This window comes from Martes martes (genome assembly GCF_963455335.1).
Source record: "Martes martes genome assembly, chromosome: 13".
NCBI lineage: Eukaryota > Metazoa > Chordata > Mammalia > Carnivora > Mustelidae > Martes > Martes martes.
Genome location: NC_137901.1, coordinates 17230879 through 17243868, shown reverse-complemented (window position 1 = coordinate 17243868; position 12990 = coordinate 17230879). Strand labels below are relative to the sequence as shown.

Below are 12990 nucleotides of genomic sequence, written 5' to 3'. Positions count from 1 at the left end.
AGGCAAGAGCTTGAGGCTATAGACGAATTCCTCTGTCTTCAGTCCTCATAGAAGGCTCGAGTCTGCATGTTGACATCACTTCCTCTCTTGCGGCCCCACACCTAGATCACAACCCATACGGTCTCACAGTCTGGAAATTACCATTTAGGGCCTTCAGGACTTCATCTGGGAAGAGGTCAGGAAAATAGTTACTGTAGTTTGAGCAGAAAGTCCTCATACAGATAATCTTGCATTGCATAGGAAACTTGTTTTAGAAATAACCATTGAGGCAGCTGCTTCATGGCTAATTTTTCTCTGGGATGTGCTGTCAGGCTCAGAGAGTAGAATATTGAGCCTCAGGAACTGTACTCCCCAAAGTACATGGCCGTGTTCGTTGAGCGCACTTTCCAGTTCACGATCCTGCAGTGGCTCACGGGCCCTCTGACGGGGACCCTCCTCATCAAGACACAGCATTGGTAGTGAACCGGAAAGACAGGATGCGCACACGGAGCTGGGCTCAGACTCACCTTCTCACCCTGACACCCACCTGGTAAAACACCCAGAGGTTCCAAGATCCTGATGAAGGAAGACTGTTCCCATAAAGAAGCGGCTTCTTTTGTCACCTCAGGGAGAGATGATTCCTGATGTATGGCCTCCTGCGGCTTCGATGTTCTCCCAGCAGCCTTGGTGGCCGCGGTTGGCTTGTTTCTGAGTCCCTACCTTTGGGGTAGCACCCCTCGCTCATTTCCAGAACTTCTATGCCATGTCCATGTACCCGGCACTTCCCGGGATGGCACGGACCTCCAGGGTCCGTGTCCTTTTCCATGAATCTGAACCATCCTTGCTATTCCCGTGTTCCTCTACCCAGACCGCATTTCTCAGACTGCTTCCTGCAAGCAGATGTGTCTCAGGAATCAGTCTCATTTGGACGATGCTGATGTAGTCACTCTGTACTGGACGAGTCTCTGAACCCAGAAACTCTGTGTGCTGCTTTCGCCCTTTTAAAGAGAGACAAGCTCAGTGTGGGAGGCCAGGGACAGGTAGAGCCTGGGTTCTCAGGATCCTCTGGAATTCTAGCCTCAGCTGGCCCGCTGACTTCCTGACGGGGGCAGCTGAGCTGTCCTGGTGGGGCCTCATGACTGCGTGCCCTGGTGTGCGTGGCTAGAGGGAAGACGATTTTTGTCCCTGAAAGCTATCGTGGCAAGTTCTAAGCTGATGAAGACGTTAGGAATTAGGAGAGCATCTCCGTGGCAACTATATTGCGGGGAAAAAGTGTTCCAAGCATCCCTCTCTTGGTAACCTTTGACAGTTTGAAATAACTTTTAAGCTCTGTGTGGTTTGACAGTAAAATCTAGTAATGAAAACAGATCGTAGGTTTCTCGTACGATATGAGCAACAGTCTTCTAAGAGTTCAGGGCTTTGCAGTGGACTTCAGTAAGACTTTGGGCCTTGGGGCCGTGTGGGGGTTCGTCTCACAGTAGATGTGAAGCTGTTGGAAATCAGTTGCCTTCTTTCTGGACACTAATGTTTTCGGTACAAGTGAAATTAAATTATGTAGTCTAGAACAAGTAATTCTCTGAGTGTACATTACTTTATTAAACTGATGAGAAAGCAAATGCAGGATATTAAATAATGATGATTTCTTACACAAACAGCCATCAGTGGCCTATGCGCACACCACACCGGGCCTACCTTCAGGCTGGGAAGAAAGAAAAGATGCTAAGGGACGCACATACTATGTCAATCATAACAATCGAACCACAACTTGGACTCGACCTATCGTGCAGGTACGCAGACCGTCTACAACTACAGTCACAGGTCATAGAAGCCGAAATGTCCGCGAGCTCGCTGTTCCCGGGGTGAATGTGTTGTTCTAAAGGACCCATGTTTAGGAAGATGTTCTCACAAAGAAAATGTGTGACTCTAAGCCTGATACTTGCCTGAGGGAGAATTCGGTCCGCAGATCAGTCAGTCCATCCCTAGAGACGGTTTTAAAGTGGGGCGTGAGAGCCTGTCACAGTGTGTAGCTTCTCTTCCAGCCCCCCTGGATTCCCTGGGCTGGTTCTTACGCTGGGCTAGTGATTCATTTGTTTCCTTTGAATGTGTTCCTCCATCCGAGCCCCCATCATTAGGTTTAATCATTTCCTCCACGCTGGAAATCGGCCAGACCTCTTATTAGTGCTGGCTGCCTTGTTGTTTGGGTCCACGCTCCTGATCACACGCACAGGGGGAGCCTCCCGCGAAGCTAACTTGTTTTTGCCTCCAAAATAGCTCGCCGAAGACGGTGCGTCCGGATCCGCCACAAACAGTAACAACCACCTAATCGAGCCTCAGATCCGCCGGCCCCGTAGCCTCAGCTCGCCGACTGTAACCTTATCTGCCCCGCTGGAGGTGAGAAGGCTGCCTCGTGCTCTCACCGGGTCCCTCTGTCCCGGCACTGCTCGTGCTCCTTGCTCATCTCACTTGGGTTTGAGTTCTGCAGCCCCGGTCCTCTCTCTGGTCAGTCGTGGTGTCCGTGGTGCAGGGTGCCCTCGTGCAGGCTTCCCTCATCCTTCCTTCATGCTTCTCTGTGCCGCCCGGCTCGCACCCGTGGCCGCCCACCTGAGTCCCATTCTCATTCGGCTGCTGCCACGGGTCTTCGTGCTGGAAGGGGACACCTCTCTTCCGCACTTGCTCCATTCTCCTCGTGTTTTGCTCTTGACCGCGTAAATAACTCTCCCTCTCCGAGACCGATGCCTCCATTGCATTTTCAAACACAGCTGTTGCTTTGATCATTTCTCTTTTTTTCCTTTCAACTGTAGGGCCTGTCGCCGTACAGGCATCCGTGTTTCTGATGCACACTCGCATCTCGAAGCCATGGCTGGGCGTCTGCTTGTGCTCTCCTGTTTGTGTTGGTGTTGGTGCCTTCCCTTCACATCACAAGTGTCCGAGTTAGAGAAACCAGAGAGTGAATGTGTGAAGTTCTGACCTTGACTGTGTCTTAGAGCTAGCTGTGGGCCCAGTCCCGGGGCTCCCGGTGCTGATGACTGGGAGTGGATGTGATCGCTTCCCAGCTGGGGTATAAGTGCTGCGGGTAGCCCCTGTGCTAGTTTGACGGCTGTCTCCGTGGGTGCAGGGTCTTCTGTCTCTACTCTCAAAACTGCCTCCCCCTTCCTCATTAGACTGTGAGCTCATTAAGAGCAGGGGCACGCATTCCTCCGCCCTCTGTATCGTGTTCAATACAGAACCATGTTTTGGGTGTGTACTGAGTAAGCCGTCCAATGACCTTCGTTGTAAGTACTTAAAACTGTTGTGTGTTTAACCAGCCGAGAAACTTGGAAAGTTAGATAGGTTGAAAAGTAAATGGATGACAGAAACAGGTTTCAGGAGCTTCTCTGTTGTGCCTCCAAAGAGGAGCGTTCCTTGTGTACCCAGGTTCGTTTCGAGACCTCCAGAAGAGCCCCTGGTAAGCGTTCTAATGCTCGTTATTGTTCCTTAGGGCGCCAAGGACTCGCCCATACGCCGGGCTGTGAAAGATACCCTTTCCAACCCACAGTCCCCACAGCCATCACCTTACAACTCCCCCAAACCACAACACAAAGTCACACAGAGCTTCCTGCCGCCCGGCTGGGAAATGAGGATAGCGCCCAACGGCCGGCCCTTCTTCATTGACCATAACACAAAGACTACAACGTGGGTAAGGCTGCTGCTTTTATTTGGTTCCATTTTCATAGCAAGGTCTGCCATTGAGTCCAGGATTTCCTTACTCAGGAGCCCTGTTTCTTGGAGGGGAAGGTTCCCTGACCCTGAAACATGGCCCCAAGGAGACCTCCTCAGCCTACATCTGGACGTGGCTTGGCAGGGCCGGTGGGGGTGGGAGGTGGCGAGGAGGGGGCCTCTGGGCACAGGTTTGTGGCTGCCTCTGGGATTTGCGCCAGGCTGCGCGCCATTTCTTCATAGGACTCCTGGAAGGTTCTAGTCCTGACAGTTTACCATAGTGGGGAGAAAGGTGTCATGCTCCCCAGGGCCAGAAATTTGATGTCATGGCTTCATTTCCCATGATCCTCTAATTTTATTAGGAGTTCTAATCTTTTTTTAAATCATTTCTCCTCATCAGTTTTTTCTGCACTTCTGTTGACACGATCACCTTTATTTGATGTGTCCTTTTAGTCTTCACTGTTCATGTCACATTCATGTTTTACACCCCTGTGCTCTGTCTCATTCCTTTAATTGGGCGTTAAGAGATGTACCGAGGACTTCGGTTGTAAATTTGTTAGATCTTTCTGGTGAACGTTTCGTCAAAACTGATTCCTGCTGCTGTTACTCTCCCATGCGCCCCTGAATCCTGCGGGAGAGACAATCTGTTGGATTAACGAACACAATCTGATGAATCAGAGGTGCCCATGCACATCTCTATATGCCTCGGTCCGTCCTTCATTCCTGAGCTGAATTCGTGGTGTCTTATTTAACGTAGCACGTAGGTCCTTTTTAGAAGTCAGTGGTGTGTTTCTGCTCTGTTGGTCTCTACACCTATGATTAAACCGCATTTGGTTTTCTTGTTTCTATTTCTGATGCTGCAGGAAGTGTTGCTTTTCTTCCTGTCCCTTGTATACTTGCCTAATTATCCAGGTACAGAGCTTAAGTCTGTCCTTCTGTCTGTCATCTGTGCTGGTGGAGTTTGGGTGATGGTTGCTGGCCCAGCCACGTGGTCTTACACTTCCAGCAAACACGTGTAAATTCCCACTTCCAGTGAAGGCACCAGGTGTTGTGTACAGTTGATAGAACAGTAGTGTTGTGTTAGGAAAGAGGCCTGGACCAAAGTGGCCAGTCACTCCCGCTTGGCCCATGGTGTCCGTTCACTTAGTCCCTAAAGGGTTCATGCTTTAACATCCGGTGGCTCGTGACGCAGCACGTCTCCCCAAGGACGTTCTCTGCCTTTGAGGCAGGATCGTGCCTTTCATGGTGGGGCATCCAGCGTGCTTGGCTCCTGCCGCTGAAGGCTAATAGCCACCATTCCTCCCCCGCCCCCTGCCACGGGGACAACCAAAAATGCCACCACACGTTCTAAACAGTCCGTACTGAGACCCACTCAAAGTTCTTCCTCTTCGGAGGTGAGGGGAATTCATCATGGAGATCTGGTGACATTTGATTTAACGAATTCACAACCGTTCCCGAGGCCCATGCCAGTGTGTCGCTCTGTCCAACGTGCCTTTTCGGCCAGAGATACTATGACAGGATTGTGGGCAAGTTGAGAATGAAAGGCCGCTCTTTGGAAAAGACAGTCATAGAAAGAGGTTTTTAGGCCTGCCTTTCCCTGGTGGATGTGGAACCTGCAGCTGTCAGGTTGTGCTTTCTAGCCCAGAGCCAGAAATGGGAGCTCCAGACGCAGGGTGGGTGTCCTCGGAAGAGATGGATGAGCTAATGTACGGGCCGCTGTGGCTCGCTCCCCGCCCCCCCCCCCCCCAAGCTGCAGGTAGAGGCATTGGAACGAGCTTAGCAGTCCAGGCTCTGAACCTCCTCGCCATTATTCACGCCACAAGTGCTGTGGAATTACAGCTGGCGTGGTTTCTGTCAAACCTCCACACCAGCTTTGTCTGTTGCCTGCATCGTTGCTCAACGAACCCCAGGTTGAATTTCCCGTTGCCCGTTTCCTCCCAGATCCTTGTTGACTTGTGTACTCATTTCACATTTTAATGTGTTAAACCAGTGTTTTGTTGCTGCTGCTGCTGCTGTTGAAAATCCTCAGGGTGACAACTGGAAAGGCCCCCAGTGACTCCCCTTCCCCACTCAGCTCAGAGGTGCTGGGCCAGCAACGTCACCCATTCGAGAAAAGGCCTGTACAGAGTGCGCTCCGTGGAAGGCACCCGCTCACCCGCCTCTCCGTTTCCATGAAAGACGGAGGGAAGGGTAAAAGACGGTTTTCAGCTTAGAATCTGTTTGGAGTTGGTTCGTGTGTGTGTGTGTGTGTGTGTGTTAAGAGAACAGCATAGCTCTTCTTGGAAGGTGAGCTTTATGATGGAAGCAGGAAGAGAAACTGGTAGGACAGGTTGGGAATTACGAGAGCACTGGTCCTGCCTCAGTCTGTGTGCTCTTGCTTCCTGCATGTAGCCAGCAGCACGAGAAGATACAGGCCGACGTGTCCCCTCGTATACGCTGATAGAGGCAGATTCCTTTTGAAGTCTATTTATAAAACACAGCCTTTCACACACCGGAGTAACGCAGGCCGGGTGCCAGCGGTCTGTCCGGGATAGGGTCAGACCACATCCAGGGAGCATCACTCTGTCCCCACCTGGGTCCTCAGGGCCAAGGATGCGTGCTGGAGGCCACCAAGTGCCCAAAGGCAGATGACACGAGGCCCTCGGTTGCCCATTCTGCTAAGGAAGCAGCTGGAAGTGTGTGTATGTAAGAGTGTGTTTATGTCTTCTGGAAGACAGAGTGTTGGCTGCTTTTTGTAGCGAGAGAGAATGTACCTTCAGTAAGTGGCAGGTTTGTTTTGTGCCCAGGTCCAGCCTAATAAACCTCACTGTGGCGTAGGCATGGTTGTTGACTTCTCCCAGGAAGGAAAAATCACAGCTGTTTGTTTGACCCAGCCAGCATTCCCATATTTTATGTATTTCTAAAACTCTGCTAGGAAAATCTACCCCCCCTTTTTTTAAGATGTCGATCTTTGCCTTCTGTTCAAAAAGTTTTCCCTCTATATTGAGGGAAGCAGTTGTGAAATGGCGTAAGAATGTTCTCATGGTGCTTGAGGACAGGGAGAAACTCCTCGTGGGTTTTGCATATTTTACTCATTTATATTCATTTTTATTTCTGTTGTCGGAAACATCTTCAGTAGTCCCGCTTATTGTCACCCCTAACGTTGTCACGAGTCTTGTGGGGCCTTGGCTGCCTTCACCTGCTCCACCAGCTTGGGGGCCGGTAGTTCAAGGGACTCACCGTGGGGGGGGGCGCTACGTAGCGCCCTCTAGGTTGAGCCGGTAGAGCTTGGTGGAAGGCGGGTGCTGCCATTGTTTTGACTTCCGGTGGTATAATAAAATAATAGAACCCCAAGGGCCTCTAGCCCTCACAGTCTACGAACTCCGGGTTTCCATGCCAGGCCATTTTAGCAGACCTGTAAAATTGAGTTTTCTGCTTCATGCTCCTCATCTCACACCCCCGCACTTTTCTGTAACTTCACCTGCTGCTTTCTGTTTGAGTGTCCTTGAAATCACCAGCTTTTTACTGACTGTCTCTCACAGTAGCCAGTGTGTGTGAGTGCGGCATGGCTGGGGTTGCATGCGGCATCCGGGAGCTAGTGTGGTCAGTAGCTGGGAAGGGGGCGCCCAGGGGGCCCTGTGGTGGGCATCCCCGGCCCCAGCTCAGAGCTGGCTCTCAGTGGTGCTCCCAAGTTTTTCCTCTGTCCAGAGTCAACCTGTCAAAAACGTTTACCCAATTTCCAGCTTCTTGGACCTTAAAAATCCAGAATCTTACTGTGTCTGTTTACAGTACTGTTTGTGTTCCAGTATACAGCAGAATACTGGACCGATTTCATGCCTCTCATTACCCTTTAAAAAGGGTGTCAGTGAGGGGCGCCTGGGTGGCTCAGTGGGTTAAAGCCTCTGCCTTCAGCTCAGGTCATGATCCCAGGGTCCTGGGATCGAGCCCCACATCAGGATCTCTGCCTGCCTCTCTGCCTACTTGTGATCTCTGTCTGTCAAATAAATAAATAAAATCTTTAAAAAAAAAAAAAAAGGCATCGTAAACTTCTGACACGATTTATTTCTTCAGTTAGTAGTTTGCCCTAGTGAATAGAAAGTCAGGGTTGGCTTTTTTGGGGTTTGTTTTTTGGTGGGTTTTTTTGTGTTGTTTTTGTTTGTTTTTAATATACTTTGCCAGTTCCAAAAATCTGTCACTTTGTTATAATCCAGTGATGCTAACAGCTTACACTGTTGAATTGAGAAATTTTTTTAACAGCTCTCTTGGAGTATAACTTACGTGTCCTATAGTTCACCTGTTAAAAATACACAAGTGAGTGGTTTTTAGACCATTGAATAAATAATGTGTGACCCTCCCTGTAATCAGTTTGAGGGCATTTTCATACCCATAAGCTGTCACAAAGTGATTTTTATTATTTTCCAAGGTTTATACCAGTTACTTCATTTTCTTGTTGCCTTGGAAAAGTGGTGAAGCAGAAAACCTTTTAGTGATTTGACAGCAACAAAGGCTTTCATGTAATTGAAATAAAGGGATTTTTTTAGGTTTCCTTTTGTTGCTGTTGTTTTAATCTCAGGCTTATTTGATTGACAGTGTGCTATTCTGAGTTTTATCATTTGTTTCCTAATCTTCTGAGTTTCAAGCATGAATTCGCTGAAATTCATTGCACTTTGTTGGGTCTGTGTTCATGAGAGGGCGCTCCCAGACTCTGGGTGAGGGCTTTCGGGCAAGTTCTCCTGGTCTCAGCAGCTCGGTGTCCTCATCTAAAGGAGCAGAGATCATGTGTGCGTAACCTCCTGTGCTTTGTCAATTATAAAGCATGACCCGAGATGCCAGAGCACATATTTCTCCTTCGTTGTGTTGTTGTTTTTTTTTTTTTCTCTTTTTGTTGGTTTTTTGTAGTATCTTATGAGCCATATTCCTTAAGAGAAATCTTTGGCAAACTTTCAAGTATTGAGACATAAATGAGAATCTCATTTACAGGAGCGCATCAGGAATCTCAGTAAAGTTCTCCAGTTAGGGGTAGGAGGTATTACGTGATGAGGCCACTGAACTCTGGCCAGGACACGACTTGACCCTCAGATCAGAGTCACAGATCAAGGAGTAGAAGAACCCAGTAGGAAGCTCGGGACCGATGGGAAGGCTGGCTGCCCTCACCCGCAGCTCAGTAGCCAAGAGAGATGTACACACCACCATCCCCACCCCCTCTGCCCAGGAGAGCCTCATCTACACCGGCCCTCTCCATTCTGGTTTCCATAGTAACCTTCCTGCTGGGACTCTCTTCCTCTTCACCTGCTAGAGGTCTTGTGGAAAACACTTCACCTTTAATTGAAATATCCTCATTGTTCTGCTTTCACCAAGGACGAGGAGAAGAATAAAATCGTTCTTGAGAGCTGGTCAGCCAGCCTTCCTATACAAAGAGAAGACCTCTCTTCCCCAGGGCAGGCAGGAGAGCGGCTCCATGCCCTTGGACCGCCCCGCTCCAGAAGGGGAGGAGCCAGTGACATCACACACGGAGTCCCTCGTAACGTCCTCTGCCTTTGACATTTTTTCTTGCAGGAAGATCCACGCCTGAAATTTCCAGTACACATGCGGTCAAAGGCATCTTTAAACCCCAATGACCTCGGCCCTCTTCCTGTGAGTACACTGGAGACACGCGGACGAGTCTCAAAGTGTTTATCCATTCATCTGCACCATGTTGATGGAGAGACCCTGTGGGCCTTCTCTTTCTCCAGGCATTTTTAGGTCCCGTTGGTCTGTAATCGCTTCATAGAATTGGGTGCATGGCTGAATTCCAAAAGCACATTTAGTCGATGCCCTATACTTGTGAAAGAGTTTTCTGAACGTTAGCGTCTCAGAGAAAGTAGACCCTGTAACTAGAATGTAAGAGGCGGTCTCTACACGTGACTGGTCAGGCCGCTCGCATTTACTTTCTAGCTTTGCAACCGCTAGGTTCCATCCGTCCTGCTAATGCAGTCACTGGAACAGAAATACTGAAAACAGTGGGAGACAAAGGAAGTAATCACCGACGATTTCTGTAAATCATTAGCCTGCAGATGTATTTTAAGTTTTTCTCTCCTCTTGAGGACTGTCTATAAAATTTAATTTCTTTGCTGGTTTATTGTCTCTGGGGAGCCCAAGTGGGCGTTGAGGTCTGTTTACTTCATGTTAGGCTGGATTGAAACTTCACCCACTACTTTCTCAGCCTCCCCCCATCCGCAGTCAAAAAGCCGTATGAGGGCAGGAAGGTGGGGAGACTCGATGCTCCCGTAGAACAGGCGGTGCTGGGAGTTCTCGAGGGGATTTTCCCAGCACAAGAACCTCTCCATTGCCTGGTCTGTGGCGGCACGACTTCAATCTGGAAAGGTTAGGGTTCAGTCTTCGTTCCTCCGGCTTTACACAAAGATCCCTCCCTCTCCAGAACTGTCTGGTTCCTGGGTTGAGATGGAAAGAGCCTGGAGAGAGCCAGAGACCGAGATCGCGGGTTGTCGTCCCGTGTTGGATCCCTGAGTTGCAGTAGCAAGTAGGCACCGTTCAGATAAGGAGGGCATTCCGGCCTTCCGTCGGAAAAAATACCCAAATCTATTTCCTGAGTCCAGAGAGAGAGAGAGAGAGAGAGAGAGCGCGCACACCAGGGAATCTCAGCCGGTAGGTCCCTCGGCCGCGCGGTGACAGGACTAAAGCCTCCGGCTCTGGCATGTCTAAGTCAACCTCCCTCCTCCCTTCAGTACTCGGTATGAGCTACTCAGTCCTCAACTCGCCTGTTCCATGGAACCCCGGAGTCGCTCTTAGAAGCTTTTGACAGAGCAGGCCCTGCTTCCCTGGTCACCACACAGCGAGTGAGGGCGCCGGAGGCTGGCGGACACGTGATACAGCGAGTTGATAGAGTTGAGATGTTTGTGGTTTGTTCTTAACCTGACAGCGTACCCTGGATGAGAAGAGCCAGAAAGTGTCCTTGGAGTGTTTAAATTTAGCCATTGAGATCGATTGATTGATTTACTTATTTATTTATTTATTTATTTATTGGAACTGTTAGCTAATGGTTGTATATTTTCTTTCTCTCTCTCTCTCTCTCTCTCTTTTTCTCTACTACCAGCCTGGTTGGGAAGAAAGAATTCACTTGGACGGCCGAACGTTTTATATCGACCACAGTAAGTAGGCTCTTTCATGGGCACACAGGCATGGCAGGTGGAGGGACGGGGGAGACGGAATCGTTCACAGATTGTAGTGAAAGGCTTGTCATTTTACTCTTTGTCCAGGCAGCCAGGTGTTCTGTGGCGAGAATGAGCCCAGAGAGTCAGTGCCCTCGTACGGTACTGTGCATTCCTCCCAAGTTTGCTTGAAAGGAGCCCATCAAGCTTTTACCCGATTTGATCTTGTGACCTATTAACTTTTTTTTTTGTCCCATTAAAAAAATTTTTTGGGTCGATAACCCCTTGATCTCTGTGCTTTTAATAAATACACTCTAGTAATAGAAAATAAGGTTAGACATAATAATGGAGTCAAAAATCTATGTGTGAGCCATGCTGGAAGCAGCATGTGTCTTCGACACTACCATCAAAGGTCTTACGGCAAGAAGCCTGTTCTGACTTATTTTCTATTCATAGCATGTTCCTTTGCACCCGACACACTAATCTATATGTAGTTCGTATCTTGAAATTACAGTTGCTCCAGCACCTATGAATAAATGTGCGGTTTCTCATTTCAACTGAAAGTTAAAATAATAAAGGTTTCACTTTTAGTCAGTGTTGTTTTTGGTTTTTGTTTTTAAGGCAACATGTCCTCCATGGTAGCATACTTGTATATCCCCCAGAACTTCTGGAAAATGTGTATGTAAGAGAAGTCTTCAGTTCTGTTGAGAGGCATGTGCAGCTGGTCGGATTTTGTCCTTTGTTTTCATTTGGTTCCTAAAGATCAGCGAGTCAGCCCCAGGTTTCTCCAGCCTCACATCCTCTTAACTAATCAAAAGTCCCCCGGGGAGCCGGTGGCTGGAGAGTCGGACCACGGGTGCCCTCGTGAGCTTGAGAGACTTTTATAAATTAAAGGAGCCCAGCAGTTGAGAATTAAACCAGAAGTAGAATTCCTAGGGCTATTGAGAGAATGAGCTACCTTTGGTTAAAATTCAGTAATTCAAGGTACATAAGCTTAGTTTTGTCTTTGACCAGTAAGAGTACTAAGGGTTTGCCTGCTTTCCAGAGTTTTACAGTGAGCCTAAACTTGCTACCATAAATGCTATAAAATGTGTGTACTGCCACTTTTTTCTCTAATATGCTGTTTGTTATCGTTTTACTCCTAACATAATTTGTTAAAAGAAGGGAGGGGACACACTCTTTTTTCCACAAAGAACAAAAAACAATTCCTCTTTTAGTTTTAATGCTTTGCAATTTCAGTTTTCAAAGGTAGGTATGAGTAATAATGATCTTTTTCTTAAAATCGTAGCCTGTAGCCTAACCTTGGTCTGCTATACACAGAATATTTCTCACAGCATCGTGGCCATGTTCTGGCTGCTGATCTGACATTCAGGTCAACCTGAAAAGAATTTTATGAATGTTCTTAATGCCAGGGCCCCCCAGACAAGAAAAACTCTAGTACAAAAGTCCATCCTAGTGTACATGAGAAATAATAAAGATCATAGACTATTTTCTTAGTGCTATGCGTAGACTAGTATAAGACAGAGTAGGTGCTTAATAAACAGTGACTTGAAGCTAATTCACGGAGGGTCCGTGGTGAAGGCGTGAGGCAGGTGAAGTCCTTGGTCGGAAAGTGGAGAGAACTTGCCTCGGGGAAGCAGCAGCCAGGCTACCCCTGCTTCTGTTCGTTGGGAGGCAGGAGAGGGTAGTTTTGCTAAATGTCTGGGCTGTTCCTCCTTCCTGATCAGTCCAGCAGTCAGTGCCCTCCGAGCACTCAGCTCCCTCCCTTCCCACTCCCCTTGCCAGAACAGACCGCCTGTCGGAGGCTCCTCTTTGCTCCCGGGGATGGTATAAACCACGTACAGTGCCTGGTCGATCTGAGCTACAAAAGGTGGTATTTTCAGTCCTTTACATGGAGATTAACGTTTGCCTTTGCTCTCTACCCTTCTAAAAGGGTCTCTGAACCAGAGAATAGTGGAAATTAGCAAAAACCGTGAAAGAGAAAAGATCGGTTTAGGATCACCTCGTTTGCTGTTGATGCAGCGTTTCTGCCATTTCTCCCGTTTGTCAAGGTTTACTCAATGGAAACCTATAAAGGGGTACATGTCAGTGAAACAGTTAACTTCACGTGCTGCTTCACCAAAACCCGGCCTGTGAAAAGCACAGAATACGTGTCTTTTTAAGAAGCCCCATCGGGCTGACAGGTGCT

The 12990-nt window shown here is 48.5% G+C and overlaps 1 protein-coding gene across 7 annotated transcripts in view; it reads left to right on the top strand.

The window, feature by feature from the left end:
- Positions 1-12990, top strand: part of NEDD4L (NEDD4 like E3 ubiquitin protein ligase) — a 335730-nt gene that overhangs the window by 285643 nt on the left and 37097 nt on the right. For 6 of the 7 annotated variants that reach the window (XM_080822006.1, XM_080822005.1, XM_080822009.1 and 3 more), the window contains 5 exons: positions 1635-1766; positions 2251-2370; positions 3458-3655; positions 9211-9288; positions 10748-10802. In XM_080822006.1, the coding sequence (XP_080678132.1) occupies positions 1635-1766; positions 2251-2370; positions 3458-3655; positions 9211-9288; positions 10748-10802 (583 nt within the window). The remainder of the gene's footprint in view (positions 1-1634; positions 1767-2250; positions 2371-3457; positions 3656-9210; positions 9289-10747; positions 10803-12990) is intronic. The other variant, XM_080822011.1, reaches the window with a different exon arrangement.